General features: G+C 46.7%; 2 protein-coding genes across 2 annotated transcripts in view; one reads left to right on the top strand and one right to left on the bottom strand.

Annotated features, from left to right (window-relative positions):
• Positions 1 to 6292, top strand: part of C7 (complement C7) — a 54943-nt gene extending 48651 nt beyond the window's left edge. The window contains exons 17-18 of the mRNA XM_080681834.1: positions 1571 to 1755; positions 4713 to 6292. Coding sequence (XP_080537960.1) covers positions 1571 to 1755; positions 4713 to 4894 — 367 coding nt within the window. The 3' untranslated portion in view covers positions 4895 to 6292. The remainder of the gene's footprint in view (positions 1 to 1570; positions 1756 to 4712) is intronic.
• A 12151-nt stretch (positions 6293 to 18443) lies between these two features.
• MROH2B (maestro heat like repeat family member 2B) overlaps positions 18444 to 26377 on the bottom strand; it is a gene marked incomplete at its 5' end in the record, with an annotated part of 51988 nt that continues 44054 nt past the window's right edge. Inside the window, 8 exons of the mRNA XM_080677488.1 lie at positions 18444 to 18579; positions 19015 to 19080; positions 20192 to 20294; positions 20689 to 20823; positions 21145 to 21300; positions 24969 to 25151; positions 25394 to 25540; positions 26122 to 26236. Coding sequence (XP_080533614.1) covers positions 18473 to 18579; positions 19015 to 19080; positions 20192 to 20294; positions 20689 to 20823; positions 21145 to 21300; positions 24969 to 25151; positions 25394 to 25540; positions 26122 to 26236 — 1012 coding nt within the window. The 3' untranslated portion in view covers positions 18444 to 18472. The remainder of the gene's footprint in view (positions 18580 to 19014; positions 19081 to 20191; positions 20295 to 20688; positions 20824 to 21144; positions 21301 to 24968; positions 25152 to 25393; positions 25541 to 26121; positions 26237 to 26377) is intronic.

Raw genomic sequence — 26377 nt, 5'->3', positions numbered from 1 at the left:
ATGAAATGCCCCCAAAGCTAGAGGATAAGGAAGTCTGTGGATGTGTCTTACCCGTCAGTCCTCCAGGCAGGGTGGAAAAGAGAAAGAGTGACTCTGAAGAGGCACGTGGGAGATAGCCAGGCCCTGGACTTACTCAGAACCCACATCTACTGACCACTTACTTGGCTTTCAGTTATTACCATCATCCAAGTGCACATCCAACTCCACGAACACCTGCAGTGGGTAGCGTGGTCGTGGTGGCACCTTGCAGGGAGGAACTTCTCCCGGGAAGGAGAACGCAGTGAAATAGAGTGGATGGCAACAGTGTTAGGGCCCGGATATTCTGACGGGGCTGTTATTTCCTATTAATCATTGTTTACTTTGATTCACTTTCATTGTCTTTCCAAATTCCCCGATTCATTTCTTTATCAGCAGCCTGCTGTTTGTAGACGTGGTGTGTGTGAGATTACATATCAGATCCCAACACAAGGTGGCCTTGTGGAGTCTCTGCCTCTGAAGCTGTTCTGAGTAGTTCTATGTAAAGTCTGAAGAAGTGGATAAAAGAGATACACAAGTATTTGTTTTCCCCGTGCAAACAACTCCAAGTAAACTTACTACTTGGTCAGAGAAGAAAATATTAGAACTAAATATAAATACATATGAAGATAGACTTGGACTGCTATACAAAAATGCTTTGCTGTCCCAGGTTTCACTACAGCAAAGCCTTCCTTACCCATCAACATTCAGATATGTGCTTGTTTATTATTTTATTTTTTATTTCTTTACATTTTTATTGATTTCAGAAAGAAAGGGAGTGGGAGAGTGAGGTAGAAACATCAATGATGAGAGAAAATCATGGATTGGCTGCCTGGGGATTAAGCCCGCAATCTGGGCATGTGCCCTGACTGGGAATCGAACCGTGATTTCCTGGTTCATAGCTCAACTACTGAGCCACACTGGCCGGGTGAGATGTGCTTGTTTATATTTCTCCCAAGCGACATTTCTCCCAAGTTGGGTCTCATCCTTTCGACACCAATGCTTAAGAAAAAAAGAACAATTACTTATGGAAATATTTCTAAAGTATTTTGTAAACATAGACACTAACAATTAGCAATGAAATAGTTTCATCTCCCCGGAGGCTTCAGTCATCGGCTGTGAATGGAATTCTCAGGGCTTCTGGCTGGGAGAGCGCGAGTGTCCTGCAGCCAGTGGTCCAGTCCCGCCAGAGCCTCTGGGGCTGGATCTTGGCGTGCTCTCTGTCCCTCCCTGTGGTCAGTCCCGCAGCTGTCCCAGCAGAGCTGCCTTCTCCTCTCATCTGCTGTCTCTGATGTGATCTAGGTGAAACTAGATCCACACTAGCTATCTAAGCTTCCAGAAGTTGTGAGCAAATAGAGAGCAAAATATGTTCATTGAGAAGATCAGGGGGGCTGGGCCCTGGTGAGGGTGGGGGGTATGAGTTTCCCTTCTATCTCTTTGCTGTGGGCGATGACACCAGAGACCCTGAGCTCAGAACCTCACCTGCCACTTCTCACCCTCCGCTTTTAAGAATGAAAAGCTGCTAAATAATATGATTTTAAAAAATCCGTTTCAGGTCCTCCTTGGGTGTATGTGCTCGGGACGAGAAAAACCAAAGGATATTGCCTCTGACCGTTTGCAAGGTGCATGCCCTCCACTGTCAGGGTAAAAAGTTCACCCTGTTGGGCTCGGAGAGCTGCGCTCTGCCGACCTCCACCAAGAAGGCGTGCGGCGCGTGTCCACTGTGGGAGAAATGTGATGGTGAGGGCATTTCTCTTTCGTGTCTTTTTAAGAATATGGGTGCTTCATGAATTGGGTATCTGCTGCCGATGTGAGAACAGCAAGGGGAAGTTCTGATTGTAACTGTGAACATGCTAAAGCGATAGTGCCGAGGTTTTAGAAAACGTAGTCTTCTAGCCCAGCAGCAGATCAGAGCAGACCCCCGAGGATGTCAACGACTCGGACTGGTCTGACAGTGAACCGCCCGCCCACACTGGCTTCCCTGGGAAGCAGGCTGGGTCAAGTACCTGGAGGCCAAGGACCCTCCCCAATGGTCTGCATGTCCTCCCAGACGTCCCTGAGTCCCACTTAACTTCATGATTTTTGCTCTGTCCCTGTATTATCCACCTTATGTACTTGGAGTTTGGGCTTTGCCAGGAGAGAAGCGCTAGAGCAGAGTAGCCCTTCCCCTCCCCCTCCCCCCAGCCCTGCCCCCATGCCGCCAGGCACCTGTGCAGAGTGAACTCTAGGGGTGCTGTACCCAATGCTGCAACTAGGTGGCCTGTGGCAAGGGCTCAGCCCTGAGCTATTTGTGCCAGGTGATCCTCCTGGGCCATCGCAGGTCCCCTGAGCTCCATGGTTGGGCTGGCAGGGAGCCTTCTCCATCACTCAGAGGCACGTCTGGGTCAGGTGCTGAGAGCTGAACTGAATCTGGCCAGTTCCCTCTCCACCTTGAGCAAGAAGCCGGTGGGATCCACCGTCCAGGCTGCTCCTAAACTCTGGACGTGGTATCAGGGTAGGACCTTCAGGGTCCAGGGCTGGGTCAGCATTTGCAGTGCTAACATCTGCCTCCGAGCTCACACATGACCTTCCATGAATGACCTCTCACTGTGCTTTCCCCAGCCCCAGGGTCCACTCTGGCATAAGAGCCACACGACCCTCTCTAGTGTCTCGTGATGCCGTTGGCTTCCAGGGATAATCCAGGCCAACAAGGCTATACCTACGACAAGCTGCCAGCAAGGCCACTGGTCTCTCCTAGGCCCAGCTGAGTCCAGGTGCCTTCACACACCTCATGGTCTTTCAGGTCCCTGGTCATTTCTCTCGTGGGCCATTTCCTGAAGGAAATATGCCTTCCTATCCCAGCCTGTCTGGTGAGTGTCCAGTCCATCCTAGAGGTCACTGGATGGCCCTCCAGTCATAGGAGACACGAATGCATGGCCCAGCCTGGAGGTCATTGCAGAAGCTACATATTGTGCTGCATAGAGACAGAGCCTGTCACGATCCACTCCACGGACGAGGGTTCAGGGAGGACTGAGAGGAGCAGTGGGGTGCTGGCCCTGGGCTCTGGCAGGGGGGCGGGGGGCGCGGTCAGGAAGAGGTGAGGCTGGGGAAGCAGAACCTGGCGTCAGGTATAGCTGCTTCGGTGGCACAGACTCACCCCACACCCTCTTCCTGAGTGGCGCTCTGGCTTCTTGTCAACTGGGAGGGCCATCTCAGAGCACGGCTCCCTCCAGGCCTGCTGGCTGCCTCCTCCTCTCTGTAGCTGGGCTGTGGAGGGCATAGTTGTATTTTTTTGTGTTGAACTATTTTTAACATCTTGTGACTTCATGCTAGAAATTTTCTATTGTGTATAAAACCCTTTTTGTAGAAACACAACTAAAGCACATCTGCATGTCTCAATTTCATAAAAAAAAATAGCCTCATAAAAGTATCTATTTTCAAAAAAGGAAATTTTATATCACTTTCTTAAAAAGAAGTCTGACTTGCCATTAAGTATAGGTAACTATCAAACCATATATAACAAAACAAAATGAGGTTGTAGCAGGGGTCCTCAAACTTTTTAAACAGGGGGCCAATTCACTGTCCCTCAGACCGTTGAAGGGCCGGACTATAGTTTAAAAAAAAAACTATGAACAAATTCCTATGCGCACTGCGGGCCCGGGACGAGTCGGCTGCTAAGCAGGACAGGCAGCGGCACCCGGTGGGCCGGATAAATGTCCTCGGCGGGCCGCATGTGGCCCGCGGGCCGTAGTTTGAGGACCCCTGTGAGTCTTGCCAGTGCTGCTGGGAGCTTGAGGGAGGCTGTTTCTTTGGGAAAAGGAGTTTAATGTTAAAAACCCACACTGCCACACTGACACTTTCTCCTGGAAGGAATCGAGAAGTTGTGATTCAATATTTTTAGTGCTATGTCCAAGAGGCACTTACAATGACCTTGACAATGACCACTGGCATGGCCTGCCTTGCACGGTTTCAGCTGTACCACTAAGCGGGGAGGGCTGGGACCCTGTCCTCAGCTTCCCCACCTGTAAGTGTGGGAGCTGGACTGTGGGATCTGTAAGGTGTCTGCCAGTCGGGGTATGCAGCACAGACAATGACATTTGTAACTCTAGCCATGTCTGGGTCACTTTGGGTTTGGCAGTCACCATGGTTGGCTGGCTGACCTTGTCACTCTCCTCTGGAGATGCCTGGCTGGTGTAGGCCAGCCTTGACATTTCGAGCACTCAGAGTCCCCTGCACAGCTTGTTTCTGCTTTGTGGGGGGGATATGCGGCCTTTGGTGCTGCATGCCCTCTCTCTCAAGGCCAGTTGAATTCTTTGGTTCTTTGTCTCACTTGGCTAACTTCTCGCTTCTGTTTGACCCTTGCCACCCAGTTCTTTGCTGAAGTCTCCTCATTTGGTTGGGGAGGTTGAAGGTCCTACTCAGGTTCTGACTCCCCTGGATGGCCCCCTGGACTAGGACAGAGCTGGACAGCTCTTGACTTGGGAGAACTGCCCCATGTGCTCCAGAGAGTAACAGCAAGCTTGGCACCAGTTTCCAAACCTGCCTATTCTGAGCGGAGCAAACTGCCTGGCTTTCCTGGTCCCATGCTCTCCCAGGGGGTGGTGGGTTCCATCGCTGGAAGCAGGAGCTCCCATGGGTCTCTAACCACCACATGGAGGGAATGCCCTGACTTGTCATCGCCACCATGTGCCCATGAGCCCGTCTTGCTTCTTTTCCAGCCCAGAGCGGTGCATGTGAATGCAGAGATGCCTCGGAGTGCCAGGAGGAAGGGAGCACGGTCTGCGTGGAAGTGGACGGCACCAACCGGACGATGACCGAGTGCCAGGCTGGTGTCCTGAGGTGTGGAGGACAGAGCATCTCTGTCACCAGCGTAGGGCCCTGCGAGGGGGGACCCCAGTAGAGGCCTGGCTGCTGTTGGCTTGCTCGGGATCAGCCACCGCTGTGGCTGCACTGAGACATCAGGTCGCTGAGCACTTCAGACAGCGTCTCTCTGGTGGAGGCGCATTCTCTCTCGTCCCTCCAGGGCCCCCTGCTCCCCTTGGCTCCCTGCCACCTACCTAAGCCAAACCCAACTCAGATCCTCTTTCTCGTCTTCCTAAAACATCAGTCAGGATGGAGAATAGCCATGCGCCTCTGCGTGAGTGAACTGTATGTTCTTGGAAAAGTGGCTAACTTCTCTGGACCTTGACTTTCTTTGGGAAAATTAGAGTGTTGCTCCCTTCAAGCCTATGATTCTTCCAAATCTGATGGGCCCACCCAGGGGCCCCAACACACCCTGCAAATTGATTAGGAAACAAGAAGATTAGAGAGGTGGGCTTCCCCCAGTGAAACGGAATACAAAGGGGACCTTGAATGGGAAAAGGCAGGTGCAATCATTCCATCCCAAGAAGCACACCTGTGCTTCACCCTATTGGCTCATGACGGGGTCCTTTCAGGAGACTGAAACATGAGATGTCAGCGCCAAGCCCAACATGCTATATGCATGGGCACTTTCTGCCTTTTTGTCTGAGAACACATACAATTCAGTCTTCTTTGGGGGGGCTTTTTTTTAGTATGAGTCAAACACAAGACCTGCAATTTGCCCCTCTCACCCCTTTTCCTTGTAGGAAGCATCAAGTTCATGCCTGTATGGCATGCTTGCATGTTTAAGAGAACGGATTTCTCTGATGTGGGTATACACCGAGATTTTTCAGGGGGCTGTAGAGGTAGATCAATTTGAAGCATTGGCATTCAATTTATTCCTTATTCACTCTTTATCAAAATAAAAACAAAAAAGAAAATAGCTGTGGGAGATGAAATGAGTGGGCTTAAATGGAATTTAAAATATGCTTTTTTATATGCAAATAATATTTCTGCATTTTTCTGATACTGATAAATACATTGCAACCAAACTTTAGTTAAAATGACAATGATTAAAATACTCATTGAAGATACCATCCTTTGGAAATTTTTGATCTGTATTATGTTTAACTTTAAAGAATATTCCCATAAAGAATGGTTAATGTGTTCTTTTAAAATATATTTTTATTTTTAAGCTACATTTTGAAGTATGATTGACATATAAAAAGCCATGCATGCCCAGCTACTGTGGCTCAGCGTTTGAGCGTTGACCCAGGACCAAGAAGTCATCAATTTGATTCCCGGTCAGGGCACATGCCTGGGTTTTGGGCTCGGTCCTCAGTGTGTGTGTGTGTGTGTGTGTGTGTGTGTGTGTGTGTGCGCGCGCGTGCGCGCGCAAAGGAGGCAGCCTATTGGTGACTCTCTCTCATCGATGTTTCTATCTCTCTATCCCTCTCTCAAAAAAAAAATCAATAAAAGCATATAAAAAAATAAAAAGCTGTGCATGTGTAATGAATACCGCAACTTGATGAGTTTGGGGAGAAGCATACTCTCATCGAGGCCATAAATATATCCATCAGTTCCCAAAGTCTCCTCCTACTCCCATTATTATTATTGCAGGAAGACAATATAAGATCTTCCTTTTAGAAAAACTTAAGCATCCATTACAGTATTGTTAGCCAGCGGCAACAGCTTGCACATGGCTACAGCTATGCTGTAGAGTGGATCTCTAGAACTTAGTCATCTTACATAACTGACACTTGCTAACCTTGACCATCATTTCCTCATTTATCCCTCTGAGCTCCTGGCAACCACCATTCTAACTTCTGCTTCTATCGGCTTGATTATTTTAAATTCCACATGTGAGTAAAATAATACAGGTTTTTTTTTTCCTGGTTTATTTCATTTAGCATAATGCCCTCCCAGTCCACCCATATTGTCACAAAGAAGGGTTTCCTTCTTCTTCTTTAAAAGAATTTATTGATTTCAGAGAGGAAGGGAAAGGAGAGAGAGATAGCAACTTCAATGATGAGAGAGAATCATTGATTGTCTGCCTCCTGCACGCCCCCCAGTAGGGACCGAGCCCATAACCTGGGCACATACCCTGACCAGGAATTGAACTGTGACCGCTTGGTTCATAGTTCAATGCTCAACCACTGAGCAACACCACTGGGAGGCCGGTTGTTGTTGTTGTTGTTGTTGTTGTTCTTCTTCTTCTTCTTCTTCTTCTTGCTCCCCTCCTCCTCCTCCTCTTCCTCCTTTTTCTTCTTTTACTTCTTCTCCTTTTGATTTAAAAGAATAGTTTATTGATTTTCAGAGAGAGAGGAAGGGAGAGGGAGAGAGAGAAGGATCGATGTGAGAGCACAACATAGATCAACTGCTTCCTGCACACCCCCTACTAGGAGATTGGGCCCCTAGCCTGGGCAAGTGCCTTTGACGGGGAATCAAACTGGCAACCTCCCAGTGCACAGGATGATGTTCCACCAACTGAGCCACATTGGCCATGGCTTCCTCTTTTTTTAAAGGCTGCAGAGCATTCCAGTGTATATCTATACCACATTTTCTTTATCCATTTATTCATGGTCAAACACTTGGGTTGTTTCTATATCTTGACTATTGTGAACAATGCTGCAATGAACATGAGGGTGCAGATATCTCTTCAAGATCCCGATTTCAATTCCTTTGGATAACACCCACAAGTAGGGGATTGCTGGATCATATGGTAGTTTTACTTATAACTTTTTGAGGAACCTCCCTACAGTATTCTACAATGGCTGTACCCAGGTCTCACCTAGGTCCAGCTTTGTATACAAAATTGTCCTTGAGTGACAACTCAGATATAATATGTTCAAGTTACAGGGAGGTAGGTTTACATTGATTGAAAACAATAATATTCAGAAATGTTTAATTGAGGCCAACTACATTTGTTAGAGATTATTATGAAGTTAATTTCTGCCCTGGATAGGGGGATAGATTTGAAAATGCCAGACCCAGATCTCAAAACAAATAGTTGAACAAGTACTTTATTTGGTAGAAGGGAGATTAGTATTTTTCCAGTAATTTCTCCTCGTCTTAAGCTAACTTGGAGTTAGGTGTCTACTACTTATGCTTCCCCACCCTTTTCCTAACTGAGACAGAGGACATAGTTGTCACTGTCAAATGCTACAGGAGAAAGAGGCCTATAAAAAGGGAACTAGAAGATCTGACAGCTAAAGTTCAAGAAAGATGTTTCACACAGTCAGTGAAGGAGAAGTAAGGGATTAATGAACAGTTGTTGGAGAAGGAGGGGAGCAGTGAATGAAGTTGTAGTGAAATGCTGTCTTCAAATATGTAATTTCATGCCTTCCCCCCACCCCCTGAACATTCCTATATTTGTCCTTTCCTCTAGTTAGAGATATTCACAATCTATAATAATAAAAGCATAATATGCTAATTAGACTGGACGTCCTTCCAAATATCCTTCTGGACGACCTTCCAGATGAAGCTGGGGCTATGAGGGAAGCCCACGGTCCGGGTGCCTGCAGGTGGCTGGAGAGAAGCCCGGGTCCTGGATGCCGCGGAAAGACAGTGCCAGCAGTTGGGGGAAGGAAGGCCTACTCTTACACAAATTTCGTGCATTGGGCCTCTAGTTCTCAGGGGGGAAATTCATGCACTGGAGGGGGTTCCCTCAGCCTGGCCTGCCCCCCCTCACAGTCCAGGAGCCCTCAGGGGCAGGAGGCAACCTGGTGATCAGGGGAAGGCGATGCCCCATCACACCTCTGCTGCTGCCACTTCCGGCAGCGCAAGCCTTGGCTGGCCCTGGTTACCTGAGTCTCGGGCAGTCCTGGGCATCTGGGCAGCTGCCATCTGAGCCTTGCCTGCACCTTGGGAAGGCCCTGGGTGGCTGGGGGGCTGAAGGGACTGGGGGACTCTGGAGGCAGGCACGCCACCCTGGCGGGGCTGAGGGGACTGGGCACCGCCATCTTGTGGCTGTGGGTGCTGCCATCTTTGAGGGCGGGCAGTCAATTAGCATATTCCCTCCTTATTGGCTGTGGGCTCCGCCACCTTTAAGGGCAGGACAGTTCATTAGCATATTCCCTCCTTATTGGCTGTGGGTGCCGCCATCTTTGCAATGGCGTGAGGGTCAACTAGCATATTCCCTCTTTATTAGATAGGATTAGGTTCAAGGCAGTGGGTCTGCAAAGAGAAAGTGACTTACAATGTTAAATCTTTAAAAATGTTTGAGATTTCCAAAATAAAGTCTTAAATAGCTGAAGAGAAGGCTTTGAGGGAAGCTAGAAGGACTATTTATGCCTGAACACTGATCCCAAAGAAAATAAGGGGAAGAATCATGTAATACTTTAAAAAATAAATTAAAAAAAAGAAAGAAAATAGAGGAAGTGTGAGAATTTTCCTGCCTGCCCTTCCCTCTGCCCCAGGGCAGGTGAGGGCCAGATGGGTAAGGATGGGATAGAGCCTTGGAGGAGAAGGTAGAAAGTGCTGAGATTAAAATCATCTGGACCTTGGGTGGGGGAGGGGAAAGGGACACAGGGGGTCAGGGGATTGGCTAGCGCAATAACCATCACCAGCTTCAGAGAGGTACATGGGAGCCCAGCCATATCCTATAGATCAACACTCAGTAGAAGTGGCCCTGCAAGTCATCTGGGCAGAGAAGCTGCTTTGGATGACCTCCTAATTGCATTGGCCAGTGCCTTCCTGTGACACAGCACCAACTTCCTAATCATGGACTGACAGGCATGCTGCTTGTCAATGCCCTGAGATTCAGTGAGCCCCATCCCATCAGCTCTGTGCAGAACCTCCCTCCCACCCCTACCAGCTTAAGACTCTTGTAGTCCCCTTGAACCTACCAGCCCAAGCCCTTGTAATTCCCTTGAAATGGAGGGAAGGTTCTTGGTGTTCAGGTAGGGTATGTTGGGGGTACAGAATGGCAAGCAGGAATATCTGACAAATGATAAACTCTGCCCAGTGACTAGCTAGACTAGGCTGCTACCTTGATTGAGGCCCCCCTCTCCACTGGGTAGGTCATGGCTAATCTCAGCTTCATATGGGAATTGTGAACCCGTCCTGCTGGTAAGTGGCCACTCAGAGCTGTGGAGGCTGAGCATCTAGCTTACCCAGCATCCCCTGAAACAACTTATTATGTGTCTGCACATAAATCATCAATCACTTTTCCTTTTGATTAAGATAAGTATTAATAAATATTTTTGAATCCCACAATTTATGATTTGCTCTATACCCACCAAATCCCTCCCCTCTCCATTCTGACAAGTTACCTTCCACTTTCTGTTTCTTGGCCTCAGGAGCTGCTTTCTGTGTGCGGAAAGCTTGGCTTCCTCCATCGCTGGGGAAACCCAAGCCTCCCTCCTGCTCTCTCCATGGCTGCAGCCATCTTGGTTGGGGTTAATTTGCATACTCGCTCCTAATTGGCTTGTGGGCATGGCTTGTGGGTGTAGCAGAGTGATGGTTAATTTGCATATTACTCTTTTATTAGATAGGATAGATTGTGAATGTCTCTAACTAGAGGAAAAGCCAAATATAGGAATGTTTAGGGGGAAAAAAAGGCATGAAATTACATAAGCATTTGGATTATATGTTAAGAGAAGTATAATAGCTAGTTGAGGTGGTCATCATCCTATATAATAAAGAGGTAATATGCAAATTGACTGTCACACCCTTGGATAAGATGGCCGCCCCCATGTGGTCACAAGATGGCCGCCACAAGATGGCCGGCAGGGGAGGGCAGTTGTGGGTGATCAGGCCAGCAGGGGAGGGCAGTTGGGGGCAATTGGGCCAGCAGGAGAGCAGTTAGGCGTCGATCAGGCTGGCAGTGGAGTGGTTAGGGGGTGATCAGGCTGGCAGGCAGAAGCTGTTAGGGGCAATCAGGCAGGCAGGCAGGCAGGCGAGCGGTTGGGAGCCAGCATTCCCGGATTGTGAGAGGGTTGTCCGACTGCCGGTTTAGGCCTGATCCCTATGGATCAGCAGTTGGACATCCCCTTAGGGTTCCCAGATTGGAGAGGGTACAGGCTGGGCTGAGGAACAACCCCCCTCCCCCAGTGCATGAATTTCATGCACTGGGCCTCTAGTCCTATACAATAAAAGGCTAATATGCAAATTGTCCCCTCGACTGGGAGTTCAACCAGGGGGTGGGGCCATCCGGCCAACCACCCGAGGCCCCTCCTCCTGGCTGACCCTGCCCCCAATTGGCTCCCCACCACCCCGATCAGGGGTGGGTCTGGCTGGCCAACCTCCTGCATCCCCTCCCCCTGGCTGGCCTGGCCCGATCAACCCAATTAGAGTGGGCCAGCCAGATTGCACCCATGCATGAATTCATGCACTGGGCCTCTAGTAAGAACATAAACTAAGAGATGACATACTTTGGGTACAAGATGAAGTGTGTGTTCAGCTGTATCTATCTCTCTCTCTGAATTAGGAGAGAAAGGGGAGGAGAGGCAAGAAGACAAATGAAGAAATGAGAAGAAGAAGAAGAAGAAGAAGAAGAGAGAGAGAGAGAGAGAGGGAGAGATTGGGTCATTCTTAGAATAGGATTAGCAGAACTGAGCAGCCACAGTCCATTATCTACCAGTCCACTGAAAATTTTCTCCTTGATGGACTAGTTATAGTATATTCAATACTTGTGCCAGGAATAGAATGACCTGTTTCTCTTTCAGAACACCGACCCAGAAAGCAACCACAGTAGGAGGCAATTTCCGTTAATATCTGAGCAACCAGAGGTATATGCACCACTTTCAATTACCTCGGTCTTTCAGGCATTTCGCACATTTGGGGACAAGAGAGATGATGGCATGATAGGAGTCCCTGCCGCGACAACCGAAGCACCTACAATTTGTCTTTTATTTGTTCTTGTCAGGCAAAGCTCCAGATCTACAGTCAAAACATCAATCATGTAGGAAAATTGGCTTTTTCAACCAAGGGTCATCAAGACCAGATGGAGAGACTGGTTTCACAAGGAATGGGCTGAAGGTGAGAGGGTGGGCAGGAGAAGAAAAACAATAAAATGTTCCCTGTGATGGATAGGCTGTGGTCAATTTCCTGTGCATGGACAAATATAAAGGACTGCACTGTTGTCACTGTTATTTCCATGCATCCCTGGGAGAGGAGGCTTGTTCTGAATCTAAAGGGGGGGGGGGCGGGCTTAGGGGCATAACAGACCATTGAAGTTCGAGACAGAGGAGAATGGCTGGAAGAGTAAAGCTTGGGTGATACCGAATGAGTGTCCATTATGTAGCAATCAGCTGGCCAAGTGGGCTGGGAACAGAAAGGTCAAAGGCATTTTCTGTAATAGTGAAGCGGAACCCAGCAGGAATGGTTGAGCGTCGACCTATGAACCAGGAGGTCATGGTTTGATTCCTAGTCAGGGCTCCGGGCTTAATTCCCAGTGGGGGACATGCAAGAAGCAGCCCGTTAATGATTATCTCATCATTTATGTTTCTATCTCTCTCCCCTTCTTCCTTCCTCTCTGAAATTAATAATAATATATTAAAAAATAATAGTGAAGTGGAATTTTCTCATCAAGGGAAAGTTTTATCAGACATCCTCAAAAGAAAGTGATTAATATGAAAGACTCCGTATTGGTGCAGTGTTAGACCACGTGCAACCCAAATGTGCAAGAGGACAGTATTTAATCAAGAGTCCTAACTGAGCACCAAGAGGAACTCCTGAATCAGTGTGATGGAAAACTGTGGACAGGCCCATTAACTGCATGATTGCAGCCCTATAGGATTCAATACTTTGCTGTAATGATAAGAAGACTTTCAAAGGATCTTGAGTCTCTTAAAAGGGCAATGATTGGCCCTGGCCATTGTGGCTCAGTTGGTTGGGCATCATCCTGTGAACATAAATGTTGCCTGCTCGATTCCAGGTCAGGGCACATGTCCGGGTTATGGGCTTGATCCCCAGTAGGGGACATGCAAGAGGCAGCTGATGGATATTTCACTCTCACACTGATGTTTCTCTCTCCCTCCTCTCTCTTTCTAAAAAATCAATAAAAGAAAATCTTAGTGCAGTTATTGGCTATTTACTATGGACATGGTGCACAAATTCATTAAATGTGAGAGGAAGGCACCTTTGTGGAGATCTGGACCCAAACCTCCTCTAGACTGGTGAGGGTCGGGACTTAACATGCTTCTGTGCTCCCTCTTGCTCAGTATGCTGCCTGTTTATGCTCAATCAAATGCCCATTTCCATAGTCGCTCACCTGGGTAGCTGAAGATGGCTCTGGTGCCTGCCAGGGGATGCTCGCCTGGCTTCACGATTGCACTGGCCTCTTTTCCTTCCCTGTGGATGTCATGTTTGAGCTCTGTCTTCCTGGACAGGGCAGAGCTAATGTGCTGTTAATGAGACAGTCTTTAAATGTTTGGTAGAATTCACCAGTGAAGCCATCTGGTCCTGGACTTTTGTTTGTTGGGAGATTTTTTGATTACTGTTTCAATCTCCTTACTAGTAATTGGCCCTGTCATTTCTTCTTATAATATTTTCTTAGTCCAAAAGCCCATCACCTACTCTCTGATGTACCAGTTTATCTACTCTGTAGTCACATGCTAACGCACTGATTTGATAATTCCACTACCTTGGTCAAGAACTTCTTTTGGCTTCCCACTGTCTTCTAGATACAGCGTAACTTGATGTGTCATTCCATATTTGTGCCCTGCTACTTAGCCTTCTTTATCTCTTAACAAAACCTTTCTGCGATAGTCATGTGGGGCTTCATTCTATCTTCTATAGAATGTTACAGACTGGAAAATGGCCATTCCACAAGTCCTGCCCACAGGCCTGTCCACCTCTGCCCACAGGCCTGGCACAGTCTCATAATCCCAACTCTGAGCAGAGCTTTGAGGGTTGGATGGGGGGTAATTAATGATTTTCTGATGTTCCACTGGGGTCAAGGTAAATTCCAGCTCCCCGCTCTTCTCTCTGAAAGTAAAAAGTCCTGGTTGACCTGTTCTGCAGGCTGATGAGCAATTCTCCAGGCTCTCTATTTCCAAGACAGAGCCTCTTTTTTTTTTTTTTTTTTTTTTTTAGCATGCAGTCAGAGCCTCTTTTTGACCACTGTGCAGTTAAGAAGGTGTTAGAGCATTGGCCAACTTAATCCTCAGGATTTACCGCTGAGGATATTGGGAGGAAGTGGTAGGTAATGCAGAAGGATGGATTTCTTATCTTGTTTGTTTGTTTGTTTGTTTGTTTGTTTGTTTTGGTGACTCTCAAATGAAAAAAGAAGCTATGAGTCACGGATGTTCATAAAATTGCGTTTCCAAATTTATCTTGCTTTCAGGATAACCGCATGATTCAATAAATAAAATCCAGGAAAGTTTGTCCAAAAGGAGCACAAATAGTAGGGATGTTTTGTTGGATAAATAGTTTGTCAAAGTAGAGGTAAGTAGCAAATACCATTTCTCAGGCCATGACTTGGTGATTTTACACACACACACACACACACACACACACACACACACGCACATTTTGGTAATAAAACCCACTATCTTTTCCTCATGTTGCTCTTGACTCCTCCATGTTTTGTACCTTCCCAGTTTAAGGATACCTGTAATAAATGAGTAAAGAGAGAAACTGCAAGAAGTGCTTACTCTCAGCTGCAGCTGCATAAAACTGCTGGCCAGAAAGGTGCTTTCTGTCAGGAACCTGGATCAAAGCTCCTGCTTAGCTGCCAGGGGGCCCCATACCTGAGCGACTATGTGCTGTCCACCCTGTACTTAGGTAATGTGAAGGATAATGGTGGGATTGAGGACTAATTCAAGTCATAATAAAACACTATTAGAAAATCATTGCTATAAACTGAGTATCTTGAGGGCTTCAGAAGAAGTAGCTGGTCTAGTATTTTATCCTTTAAAACTGTGGTCATGCAGGGACAGTTCCAATTAAGCAATTCCCCTGGCTTCTGTCTCTGGGAGCCTGTTCTTTCTTCCCATCTGTGATCTTTGCTCTCCTCTTTTCTGGTGAAACTGCCTTCTTAGCAGGGTCAGCCAAGCTCAACGGCCCTGACTTACCAGCAAAACACTGGCTCTCACTGTTGGGTTAAAGGGCAGAGCACCGAGTTGCAAAACAACGTGATTCAGCGCCCTGCAAAGCAGTGCTGGCTCGTTCAGCGGCCTGTGATCATCGCAGTCGCTCCAGCTTCAAGTAAACACGAGTTGAAAAATGATTACACGTGCTAACAATAGCGAGGCAGGCCGCAGGAGCGAGGCTGAACAGCTTCGGTAATTTCTTCAACAGTACTTGAGTACGTGCTTGCTCTGTAATTCCATTTCCCCGAGACCCTCCAGAAGTCTCTCACTTGGGGAATATGCCTGTGTTTGGTCCCTGGAGAGGAAGTGCAGAGGCCGAGGGAGGACCCACAGGGAAGGCAGGTGGCAGGCAGAGCTGGTGGCAGTGATAGTAGCCGTTGGGATTAATAGACATAATTGTTGGGGAGAGCAAATAGATCTAAATGTCTCCTGTCACACAGCCTGACTGTGGCTCACTCTGTCGGCTGTGAGAGCGAGTTATAAGGCTTTGATGGGGTATGGCGGAGACTAAGAGGCAGCCAGAGAAAGGAGTGCCCCCTGCTGGGCTGGACTGAGTGGAGGGAGGGGCTGCTTCATCGTCAGCCTCCCAAGATCAGGAACATGGCCCTCTGGGGGCTGGATAATCAGCTGGCTTTATATGCCAGTCACAGAGTTTATGTTAATGTCTGTGATTCTAATGATACATTTGTTCATATTATTAATATTTATATTGCATAGTTAACATTTGCTTAACAATGACTCTAGGCCATGTTTCTAAATGCTCTACCTGTACATTAATGCATTTAATCCTCACAACAGCTCCTTGATGTAGATAATTATTACCCTAATTTTACACATGTTGCAATGGGAGTGCAGAGAGGTCACATGATTTTCCTGAGTAGCACGGCTCTAAGAGGTGGAGCTGGGATGTGATTAAAAAAAAAAAAAGTCTTGGAAATTCTTGTCAGGATGAATTTTTTGAAGATTCAGGTTTAGACAGATAAAGGCTCAGTGGTGATGTGTATGTCATGTGGCCATTCTACCGAATTCCCAGAAATTGAGGATGAGGAAGACTCTGCTGGGTGCTGAGAGGGGTGGAGAGGAATCATGGGGGTTTATAAAGAGGATTGGTCAGGGTCCCATGTCGGTGAATTTATTTTTTTATTTTTATTTTTTTAATATATATTTTATTGATTTTTTTTTTACAGAGAGGAAGGAAGAGGGATAGATAGTCAGAAACATCGATGAGAGAGAAACATCGATCAGCTGCCTCCTGCACACCCCCCACTGGGGATGTGCCCGCAACCAAGGTACATGCCCTTGACCGGAATCGAACCCGGGACCTTTCAGTCCGCAGGCCGACGCTCTATCCACTGAGCCAAACCGGTTTTGGCCCATGTCGGTGAATTTATACATCTGTTCAGAATGTCCCGTGGTTCTCAGGTGGCTCGGCCCAAATTCTATAACAACTCTTTGTCCCATGTTCTGAAACTGTCCTGTGCAATATTGTACCTACTTATCTACATATGACCACTTACATTTAATTAAACTTAAAAATGAAAATTCAATTCCTCAGGTAGACAAACCGCATCTCAAGTGCTCAGTTGCCACATGTGGCTTGTGGCCACCACACTGGTCAGTGCAGCACAGAGCATCCGTCCCTGCAGAAAGCTCTGGGCAGAGCTGCTTCACAAAGCCACTTGACTTAAACTGCCCAAAGAGGTCAACACAATCCATGTTCCTTGCTCCATTTCACATGTTAGGTTTGGGAACAACTTCTGGCTCCATTAAGCATTTAATGAAAGCCATTACCCAGAAAATGCACCTATGCAATTATACTCAGAAATTTGCATACAACTTTGGTGGGATCATGAGCCCTCTGTGCGACAGTTGCCCACTGGTGCATAGCAAATTACCTCAAAACCCAGTGGCTCAAGCAACAGAGATTTATTATCTCATACAGTTTCGTGGTTCAGGAATTCAGGAGGTTAGCTTAGTGATTTTGGCTTGGGGCTCTCATTAGATTGCAGTAGGGTTGTCAGATTTAGCAAATAAAATACAAGATGCTCAGTTAAATTTAAATTTTAGATAAACCATAAATAATTCTTTAAGTAGGTCCCATGCAATAATCGGGACATACTTTTACTAAAAAAAATATTGTTTAGCTGAAATGCAGATTTAACTGGGCATTCTGTATTTTATTTCATCATTCCCGCCATGTGTCAGCTGAGGCTTCAATCATCTGAAGACTTTCACTGGGGCTCATGGATTTATTCCCAAGATGGAGCATTAAAATGTCTAGGAAGCTAGCCCTGGGTGTTGGCAGGAGGCATCCGTCCTTTGCTCTGGAACTCTTTCTGGGCTGCTAGGAGGTCCTCATGACATGGCAGCTGGCTTCCCCCAAAGTGAGTGACTCCGAAGAGTGCAATGCCATTGATGGCCTTGCCTTGGAAGTCACACTTTGTCATTTCTGAAATATTGCATTGATTGCACAGGCCATTTTTATTTTTCTACTCATTGTGGGAGGAGACCACTTGGACCCCAGGAAGCAAGGATCACACTGCCTTGGAGGCTGGCTCCTGACTCTAGAATTGAGACACGGATTTCATAGAATAAGCTCCATGAGGGTAGAATTTTTAAATATGTTTTCTTCATAGTTGTAGCTCCAGTGGCAACAAAAATGCCTTATACATTGTAGGCACTCAATAAATATTAGCTAACTGATTGAATAACTGAACTCTGGCCTAAAATCTCTGACCTAGAAGATTCCTTTGGTCCTTAGAAAGTTTTATAGGAACAAAAGATGCTTCCTCAAAGAATCTTTGGATGAAGAGATTAGAATGGAAGGAACAGGAGTGTGTAAAGGGATACTTCAACTGGATAATGTTGCTGATAAGTCATCAGGATGGTGGTGATGTTAAATGAGTACCAGGCTCTGTGTTAGAAACTTCTTTGTATGTACACCACTTCATGTATGTAACCTCTTAGGTATGCACTGTGGAAAAGAGTAAAGAGTTATGTTTCAGATGCTCTCAGAAGGTTAACACACACACACACACGCACATGTGCATACACACACACAATTTAAGGGGAGAAATGCTCTGGGATAAAAATGGAGAGGAGACCATGAGATTTAACATCATGTCAGAAAGGGTCTTTTTGTAGAGATGTACCTGTCATAGTCCTGACACATAAATTATTACCCGAGAAAGAACAGACAGGTTAGAGTTTACTGTCAGAATGGTTATTAGAAAGAGAAGAGTGTGGGTAGGAATTCACAGCTGGCTAAGACAGAAGGAAAAAGGGTTGTGTGCGGAAATAGCAGTGGCCCTCTTCTTAATGGTGGCAGAATGGATTCCAGTTCTGTCATGTTTTGGTATCTGCTGGGATTGGAGTTTCCCAAGAGGGCGGGCTAACCTGTGGCAAAGCTGTGTGGCTTTCGTGAATTTGTGGGAGTGGCTTTTCCCTCGTGGAAGCCACCAGGGAGACCCCGCGGGCGAGGACTACACCGCTTTCAGACCCCACCCAGGCACTGGGCCTTTCCTTAGGATACTGCAGGCTTGTGAGATACCAGGGGGAAGACAACAGTCAATTCTGGGAACAGCAGTTTATTTCCTGATGGTTTATGGAAGGATGTTCATCTCTTTACACCTTCTCAGGAGGGTCTGCAAGGTAGCCTCGGCTGCTCTCTGGACACTGATACAGGGGTCTTGCCGAAGTGCTTGGAGCCCTGAAATGGAGAGAATAGCAGAGTCTGGTGGGGAAGGAAAGTCAAGGCCCAGGATGTGCGGCACTGCAGGCCCCCCACTGAGGGTCAGCCCTAGGTGGGCTCCAGCTCCCAAGCTCTCAGTTTACCCTGAAAGGAAGGATTTAGAGCCGCGAGCTGAGAATGTGTTTTAACACTGAAATGAGGTAAGAGAAGATCCTGACCTTATGATCAATAGACAACTGGAAAACTGTTGGCTAGGATACCTGGAAAGGGTGGAACTGGGCTGGGCTTATACCCCAGAGATATTCCAGCATCCAGGGGGCATCCGAGACAACAATGGGGCACATGGGGCACTAGGGTTTTCAGTTTCTGGGCTGGCATGAAACTTGGAGCAGCATTTGTTTCTCTCTCTCTGAGAATACAATACCCTGGGCAGAAACTGGGGCTGGTACTCACGTGTGATCAGTTGTTCTTTGTCTAATAACTCCACATATTGGTTGGTCAGATTGAGAACAATGGCATCTAAAATCAACAGGAGAAAAAGATGCTGATTTCATTATAGAGGAAGAGGCCATATGAAGGGTCAGGTCAGACTCTGCACCTGGTCAGAGGTTAAATGGTCTGGCTAGTGAATGAGAAAACTATACAGCACTCCATGCACCCCTAGGACGATGTGAGGATCATGACTATTGGGTCTGGAGTGCCGTATCTGGAGGTTGTCACACACTCGATGTGCATTCGAGAAAGCTCGTACTGTGTCCTCCCCGGGACTGTGCCAGTGGTTGTCAGGGTTTCAAATGTGTATAAGACATGGTCCCTGTCTTCAAAAAGTTTACAGTATAGTTGGGGGATCATATACATGATCCAATAAAGAATCCTTACTTTTCAAAGTGGCCAAGCTAGTGAGTCTGTTCACTGTGGGCTTGATCAGTTGGACCAGACTTCATGATAAGACTTAGAATTACATAATAGAAGCTTTCTCAGAGATTCACCTACATCCTCTTTTATTTTATAGACCAGACAAAGAGACAACACAGAGAAGTTAAGTGAATTGTCCAGAGTCACACAGCAGAGCCAAGGTCTGCTGGCCCCACACCAATGCACTTTGCACTCACATCCAGCTGCTGCTAAAGCTCCCAGCTTGACTGAGCTTAGGTGTGCTATGGTTTATGTTAAGAAGTGATGCAAAGGAAAACATTTAGGCAGGGGCAGCAGGCTTGAAGCAAAATCTTGGGAAAGAGAAGGAGCAATGACTTGGAACCAAAAGAAACACGCAGGGCCCAGTGTGCAGAGTGAGTGTTGGAAAGTCAGGAGATGTAAGTTTTCATTCCCCAAAGAGAACAGGTTCCTTTGAAGGGAGAAGTTGCAAAACATAAAATTTTTTCTTTCCTTCCCCCCCTCCTTCCCCCTCTCCCTTCCTCCCTCCCTTTCCTTCTTCCTTCCCTCCCTTTCTTCCCTCCCTGCCTCCCCCTGACCCTCTCTTCCTTTCTTCCTTTCCTTTTCTTTCTTCCTCCTCTCATTCTTTCTTGTCATACTTATTTTACAAGTTTTCAAGTTGGAGTAAACTTGCAGTCAAAGCACAACTAGGTGCAAAGAGCAGACATACCTGAGGGGGAATGTGGAGGTGCCTCACCTGTGAGTTTGATGGCTGTACTCCTGATCATCTCCCAGTTGCTGTTGAAGAAAGTGAATGAGTGTGTGTGGAGGATCCACAGGATTTCCTGATTTTTCTTGGCCTAGAAGAGATATGTATTGCAAAGTGGGCAACCATAAAGAGATCTTTTTCTCAAAATCAGCATCCAAGAGGTCATAAGAAGGAAAAATATAAAGGCCAGCAAAACTCACACAGCCATTACCTATTCTATTGGAAGATGTCTTATGGCTATTCTAACCTAAATTTAATCGGAAAGGTACTGGGCTTATGGGACTAATCGACAGGTGTGTTGCAGGAATCTAGAACAGATTCCAGCCAGGACTTGGGAAATATGGCAGAGTACCAAGAATCATTGCTGTCTTTCCAAGACAGTTCTGCGTCTGGCCAGAGATCCCTTGCCCTGTTTGTTTGTCTTTCTGGGATTTGCTGGGACTCTTGCCTGTGATTTTTCCAGGCAACATTGACTGCACACTCACCAGTTTCACACAGAATTGCCTATAGAAATCCCTGGCCCTTGGTGGATCCTGACTGTCAAGGAGACGGTCTAATACCCCATAGAGTTCTTGGAGGCCCAGAAAAGGAATGGAGACCACCAGGACATCACGGCAAGCCTGAAAGACAGAGTTTTCTGCATCACAGTCCATAGTGCTGGACCCCATTCCAAAAGGAAGAAATGTCTACTGGTGTTGGGAGCTGTAGAAGTCAGTGATGTGAAGGGCTTCCTAGTCGGGGTTGGCACCTTCCCGGTTTCAAGGATGGAAGAGCAAGCTTGGGAAGAGGTGGCACGAGAGAAGCCAGGGGTGGAGAAGTGGTTTTCAGGTTCAGTTGCGAGTGGGGATTTCAGTTCTCACTCCAGCCCAGCCACTGGGAGTCCGGGCACTTTCGGCCGCAGGAGAGGAGAAGGTGCAGGGGTCTGTGTGGAGGCCACTTACAGCTCCAACCTTGGGATTGGGGTCCCAGAGGTGGAGAAGGAATGAAATCATGCTCTTTTTAATTTCTTCCGCAAAAAAAATCTTCCACCTTCTTCCTGTTAGGGATGCCAGATTCTCAAATAAGACAATGGCAGTCAGTCTCACATCGTCCTGCTCCTGTGGCGACAGATGCATGTCATCGGTGAGCCCCCTTTCTGGCCATTTCCGGCCAGCACCCCCTCCTCACCCCCACCCAGCCTGGTCCCATTGCACAAAGGAAGGCTGGAACCCATGCATGGGCACCGACCGGTCACAGCCCCCAGATGTTCCCTTCCCAGCAGCTCACTAACCCACATGACCAAAGTTTAAATGACTCTGGGTCAAGGGGTTAAGGGATACCACAGAACCGGAGACTTGGTTGCTGCCTCTGAGTGACTGATGAGGAAATGTGACCACAGGAATGAGAAGCAGGGAGCAGAAGGCCAGGGAGAGTTCCTGTTTATTTTGTATTTACACAGATCAGCCTGATTGCATCAGGAGCCTAGGGTTATGGTGCCTCTAATCTAAACTGCCCCAGGCCCAGGACCCTTCTCCAAGTTCCCAAATACTTTCACATATATATATATATTGACTTCAGAGAGGAAGGGAGAGAGAGATAGAAACATTAATGATGAGGGACAGTCATTGATTGGCTGCCTCCTGCACGCCCCACACTGGGGATCGAACCCGAAACCTGGGCATATGCCCCAACCAGGAATCAAACTGGTGACCTCCTGGTTCATAGGTCCACACTCAATCACTGAGCCCCACCGGCCGGGTGCAAATACTTTCTAATGGAATTACAGGCAGCTTAGAAATTCGGGCTTTGGGTCTCAGAGAGAGAGAGGACAAATAAAGAAGTGCTTAGCTCTATTCTTGCACATGTGAAATTCTGGAACTTCTTTGCTTATTGTCCTGAATGGCAGGCAGTGATTTTTTAACTATCAAAGGGTACAGTGATGGAGAAAGATGCGGTCTATTGCCTCAGGTACTTTGCCAATATGGTTCAGAGTTCTAACAAACCTGGAGGAATTTTCCGGAGCGCTTTTCTCCCAACCCCAGGTCTAGAAAATTAGATTAAAATACCCATGTGGGGGCAGAGGAATGAAAGAAAAAGTAGTAGAATAATATTTAGATTAGCAATAAACAAGGGCCAACAAAAAGCATTCCCATGAATACGAGAAAGAAAGAGAAGGTAGAGGAGTTAATTCTGTAGGCAAATTAAATGCATAAGTGGACGCACAAACAAAATGCCATGAAAAAGGAAGGCAATAAACATCGTTCAGAAAACTTAATGCTGGTCTGTGCGAAAGGGCCGGCAGAGTTAAATGAGTACATGAGATGTGACCTTGTGTAATAGAAATGTCCTTGAAATGTCCTAGGAATGTGGTCAGGATATATTTTCAAAACGTATTCTTTAAAAAAAGAAAGAAGACTAATTAATAACAGAGTGCCCAAAAAGTAGAGATATTTACTTAAATAAATCTTTTGAGTTTTCCAAAATTGATGACCTCATGATAGGTTAAGGAAGGATCAGCTAATTGGGTGCTGGGAGAGACGTTAGTTTAATGTCCTTGTTCTGAATGGAGAAGATGAGTCACAGAGAGTAAGGTGATTGCTCAGGGTGACAGTGTGGGAAATAGCAGCAAACTGGGCCTGGAGCTGGGACCGCAGCCTTATTTTCTCTTCTACCATGTCATCAGAGTGTCTCCATGTTCTGCAAAGTCCAGGAAAATACTTAAATATTGAAAAAACAATGTGGGGGGGGGGATTTGGAGATCACAAAATTGTATGTTTAATCTGTAGAAACTATAGGGGCCAAGTATCATAAAGTATAGCTAACTATGTTTGCAGAAAGAGAGCATTACTGGAGAATAAATTGCAGGTCATTGCTAGGACCCAAGTTTTATCAAACTTTTATGCAAATGCGATGGAATTGATCCGTATTAGAAATGAGGAAGGTCTAACTTAACCAGTAAGATTTTTGATTGTTTTTCTTCTGCAATAAGATGGAAAAAGATGACCTCGACCGCTAATGTCGCAGGTGAATGTGCCACTATTGGAGGCTCAGATCCAAGAGAAGAATGATCACTGGGTTAACAACCACCCCGGGAAATCTAACAAACAGATGGGGCTCCGCAGGGGGCAGTTCAGCCCTTTTTATTAAAGATCGTCATCAACTGTCTGTGCAATGGAGAAAGAGGACACATTTGTTATTTTACAGAAGACACTGACCTGAGCGGGAGCCAAGCAAACATTTTTGAGAACTAGATGGGAATTAAGAGCAATCCTGACACATTGGAGAAAATAGTAGGAAATGAGCAGAAAGCTCCTTTCAAAGGTCAGGTTGAGGCTAGCAGGTAAGTAAACAAGGGACACTGACAAATACGAAACTGGGGAATTACTGACTGTGGGCATATGTTGCAGGCTAAAACCTGGAGGTCTGTACGGTTAATAAATTGCCAAAGAGTCACGAAGAAAGGGCAAGATTAAGAAAAAAAAAAAAAAAGGAGTGAATGACTAGGAAAAGAGGAGATCTCAGGTACTTTTTCTTTAGATAACATTTGATATTTCTCTGGCCTCATTGAGAAGTACAACACAGTCACTGGCTCATAAAATACTGCAGAAGCTGGAAAATTAGGTTAAGATGAATAATGAAGGAAACAAAGACTTTCCAGTCTGGAGACTGGATGTAAATAGGTAATTGAATAAAGCCTTAATGTTTCAGAAGGAGGCAACTAGCAGTCTTCCATCTCCTCTGACAACACAACATGGAAAAAACAGGTTTAGATCACAAAAATATTGATTTAAGTTAGATGTGAAATAGATTTTTACACTGATGACAGTGAATAAACCAAAAACAAATCATAAAATCAAATTTCCCTGAAGTTATAAAGGAAAATGACCTTCCCCTGCCCAGGATGGCTGCCTGATGTTTTTCTGAGATTCGGGTTATAAGATCAGGGGGTTGACAAACTTTGCCCTAAAAGGCCAGACAGTAAATCATTTGGACTTTGTGGGGCATCTGGTTTCTGTAACAACTAATCAACTCCGCAAATGAAGTGGGAAAGCCGCCACAGACATTATGCAACCAGTGAGCGTGGTCCACACAGCCAGTGTGGCTGTGTTCCAGTGAAACCCAATTCACAAAAAGATGCTCTGGGCCGGATTTGGCCCAACGAGCTGGTTCCTACCGACTCCTGGATGAAATGAACCACATAAGCGTTTTGAGTCTCTGACTTTTGGATGTGGAAAAGATAGTATTGGAGGCGACAACGTCTTACGGGGCCCTAGTCCTGTACTGAGTATTGTCATAACTTGCATTCCCCCACAAGCACACTTTGAGGTGAGGATTTAGACGTAAGTAATTGATTTAGGAGGTGAGCCCAGGAAGCATGATGGGGAGTGGGAATGATATAGGGAAGAGACAAAAGTTACAACAGGGAATATTAATGAGTGTGTTACCCTTGTGAGAAGGTGGAGCTCAATCCTGAGGGGCGAGGAAGCTGGGGAGTTTTTCTACAAACTCCTGTTTCTTACCATTTGAGGGTCCTTTCCTAATGTCCAGCCCACCCTGCTCAGACCAATTATGATTCTCGGGCCAGAAAGTCCCCTCACACAGAGAGACACAAAAAGCTAACAGCTTGCAGAGGAATTGTTGAGGTGACCTCTGGGGCAAATGACCTCTGGGCAGGCCAAGGAATATGGATGGGACACCAACATTGTCTGCTACAAGCACTACCTGAACCTCTTTGCGTTCACTCACTTTTTCTGGGGAGGGAAGATTCCTGAACAGGCTCACTTACGTCTTCAAAGAAGGTTCTTGTTTGCAGCACTATTTCTTTGAAGTAGAAGCTCACATCTCGGTCTGTGAGCAGCTCCAGGATCTTCCTTAGAGCCTTCAAGCTCTCACAGACAACTTCGGTGCGGGCCAGGTGGTACAGGCCTCTGATGACAGATTCTAACATTAGCTGCTTATGCTTCCGCACCTATTTTGAAACAGAGTTGCTCAATCTCAAAAACTGTTGTATGTGTGTCTGGAATAGGGTAGAAGACCCCAGACAAGGGGACTGAATGTTTGTTAGGGTCACAGGTACTGCAACTCAAGAGCTACAACTTTAGCAATTTATTGGGATTTGCCCTTAATTTCTTGCAACCAGAAGTGGGTTTGTAAATAAGTATTTCAAACTCTACTTAAATAAAGTATCACCCCCCCCAACCCTCCTGATACCTTTTGAGGGGCTCCAGAAGCTGTATTACCGAGCCCTCGGATGGCCATTTGCCTCAAAGTGGCATTGGAGTCCCAGGCACTCTGATCCATCAAGATCAGCACTTCACGGAGATTCCAGTCCCTCCAAAGGATCGGCTCCTTCATGAGCTGAAATCAACACACTCCTCCCCTTTAGTGAAGGGAGTGGCTTCCCTTCAGGAGAGTGGCAAAGGCATCAGAACTACAGTTGAAGAGGAGGCCCAGCTGCTCGTGGAGCAGAGGAGGAAGGGCCCTTGGTGAACAAGCAAGTCTTGCAGAAGCTAAGCTCTAGATGTGAGCAGCCACAGGTCAAGGTTACGTGGTGATGAGAACAGAATACCCAGTTAAGAAGATGCTTCTAATTAAACTAAATGGGAAAACGGGGCAGGGAAAACAGGGGTTACTGACAATGACAAGTCTGGACCAGCCGGGACTGCCTTTATCCCAGAGTCTGGGGGACAGTCATAGGCCTTTTTGTTTTGTCCCTCTCGTATTTATTCTCCACCCTCCTCTGTCCTGGGAGGTTGACCTTTGAAGACCAGAGGGAAGGAAGAGGTTGAGGGTGGGCTCTATGTTTTTCTCACTCGCTGCCCAGGTGCCATGTCTCTGGAAGTGGCTGGATCCCTCCACTACCAAAGGTCCCCTTGCAGGTCCCTGAGAGAAATACCGCAGGGGCCCCGCAAGCCTGCTGTGAGGGCTGCTGGCCTTGCCTCAGAGAAGAATGCTGTGCCGGTTATGCGGTAGTTCTCCGAGGAGGAGGTGAGTGATGGGAGGAGCTGCTCCATGATGTCCACGGTGACTCCATGATGCCACACGACCATGCTCCTAGAAAACACAAGCTTCCAGTTGTAGCAGAGGCTTGTTTATTGCTGAACAACGGAGGAAATTTTAGTCTATTTCTCTATCAGGAAAGTAAGTCCTCTAAGAAGGAATGCTCAAGGAAAGAGATTGCGTACCAAGAGCCCA

The sequence above is a fragment of the Plecotus auritus genome (assembly GCF_963455305.1).
Source record: "Plecotus auritus genome assembly, chromosome: 7".
Classification (NCBI taxonomy): Eukaryota; Metazoa; Chordata; class Mammalia; order Chiroptera; family Vespertilionidae; genus Plecotus; species Plecotus auritus.
The sequence above is the reverse complement of the archived record's forward strand: the minus strand, read 5'-3'. Positions and strand labels throughout refer to the sequence as shown.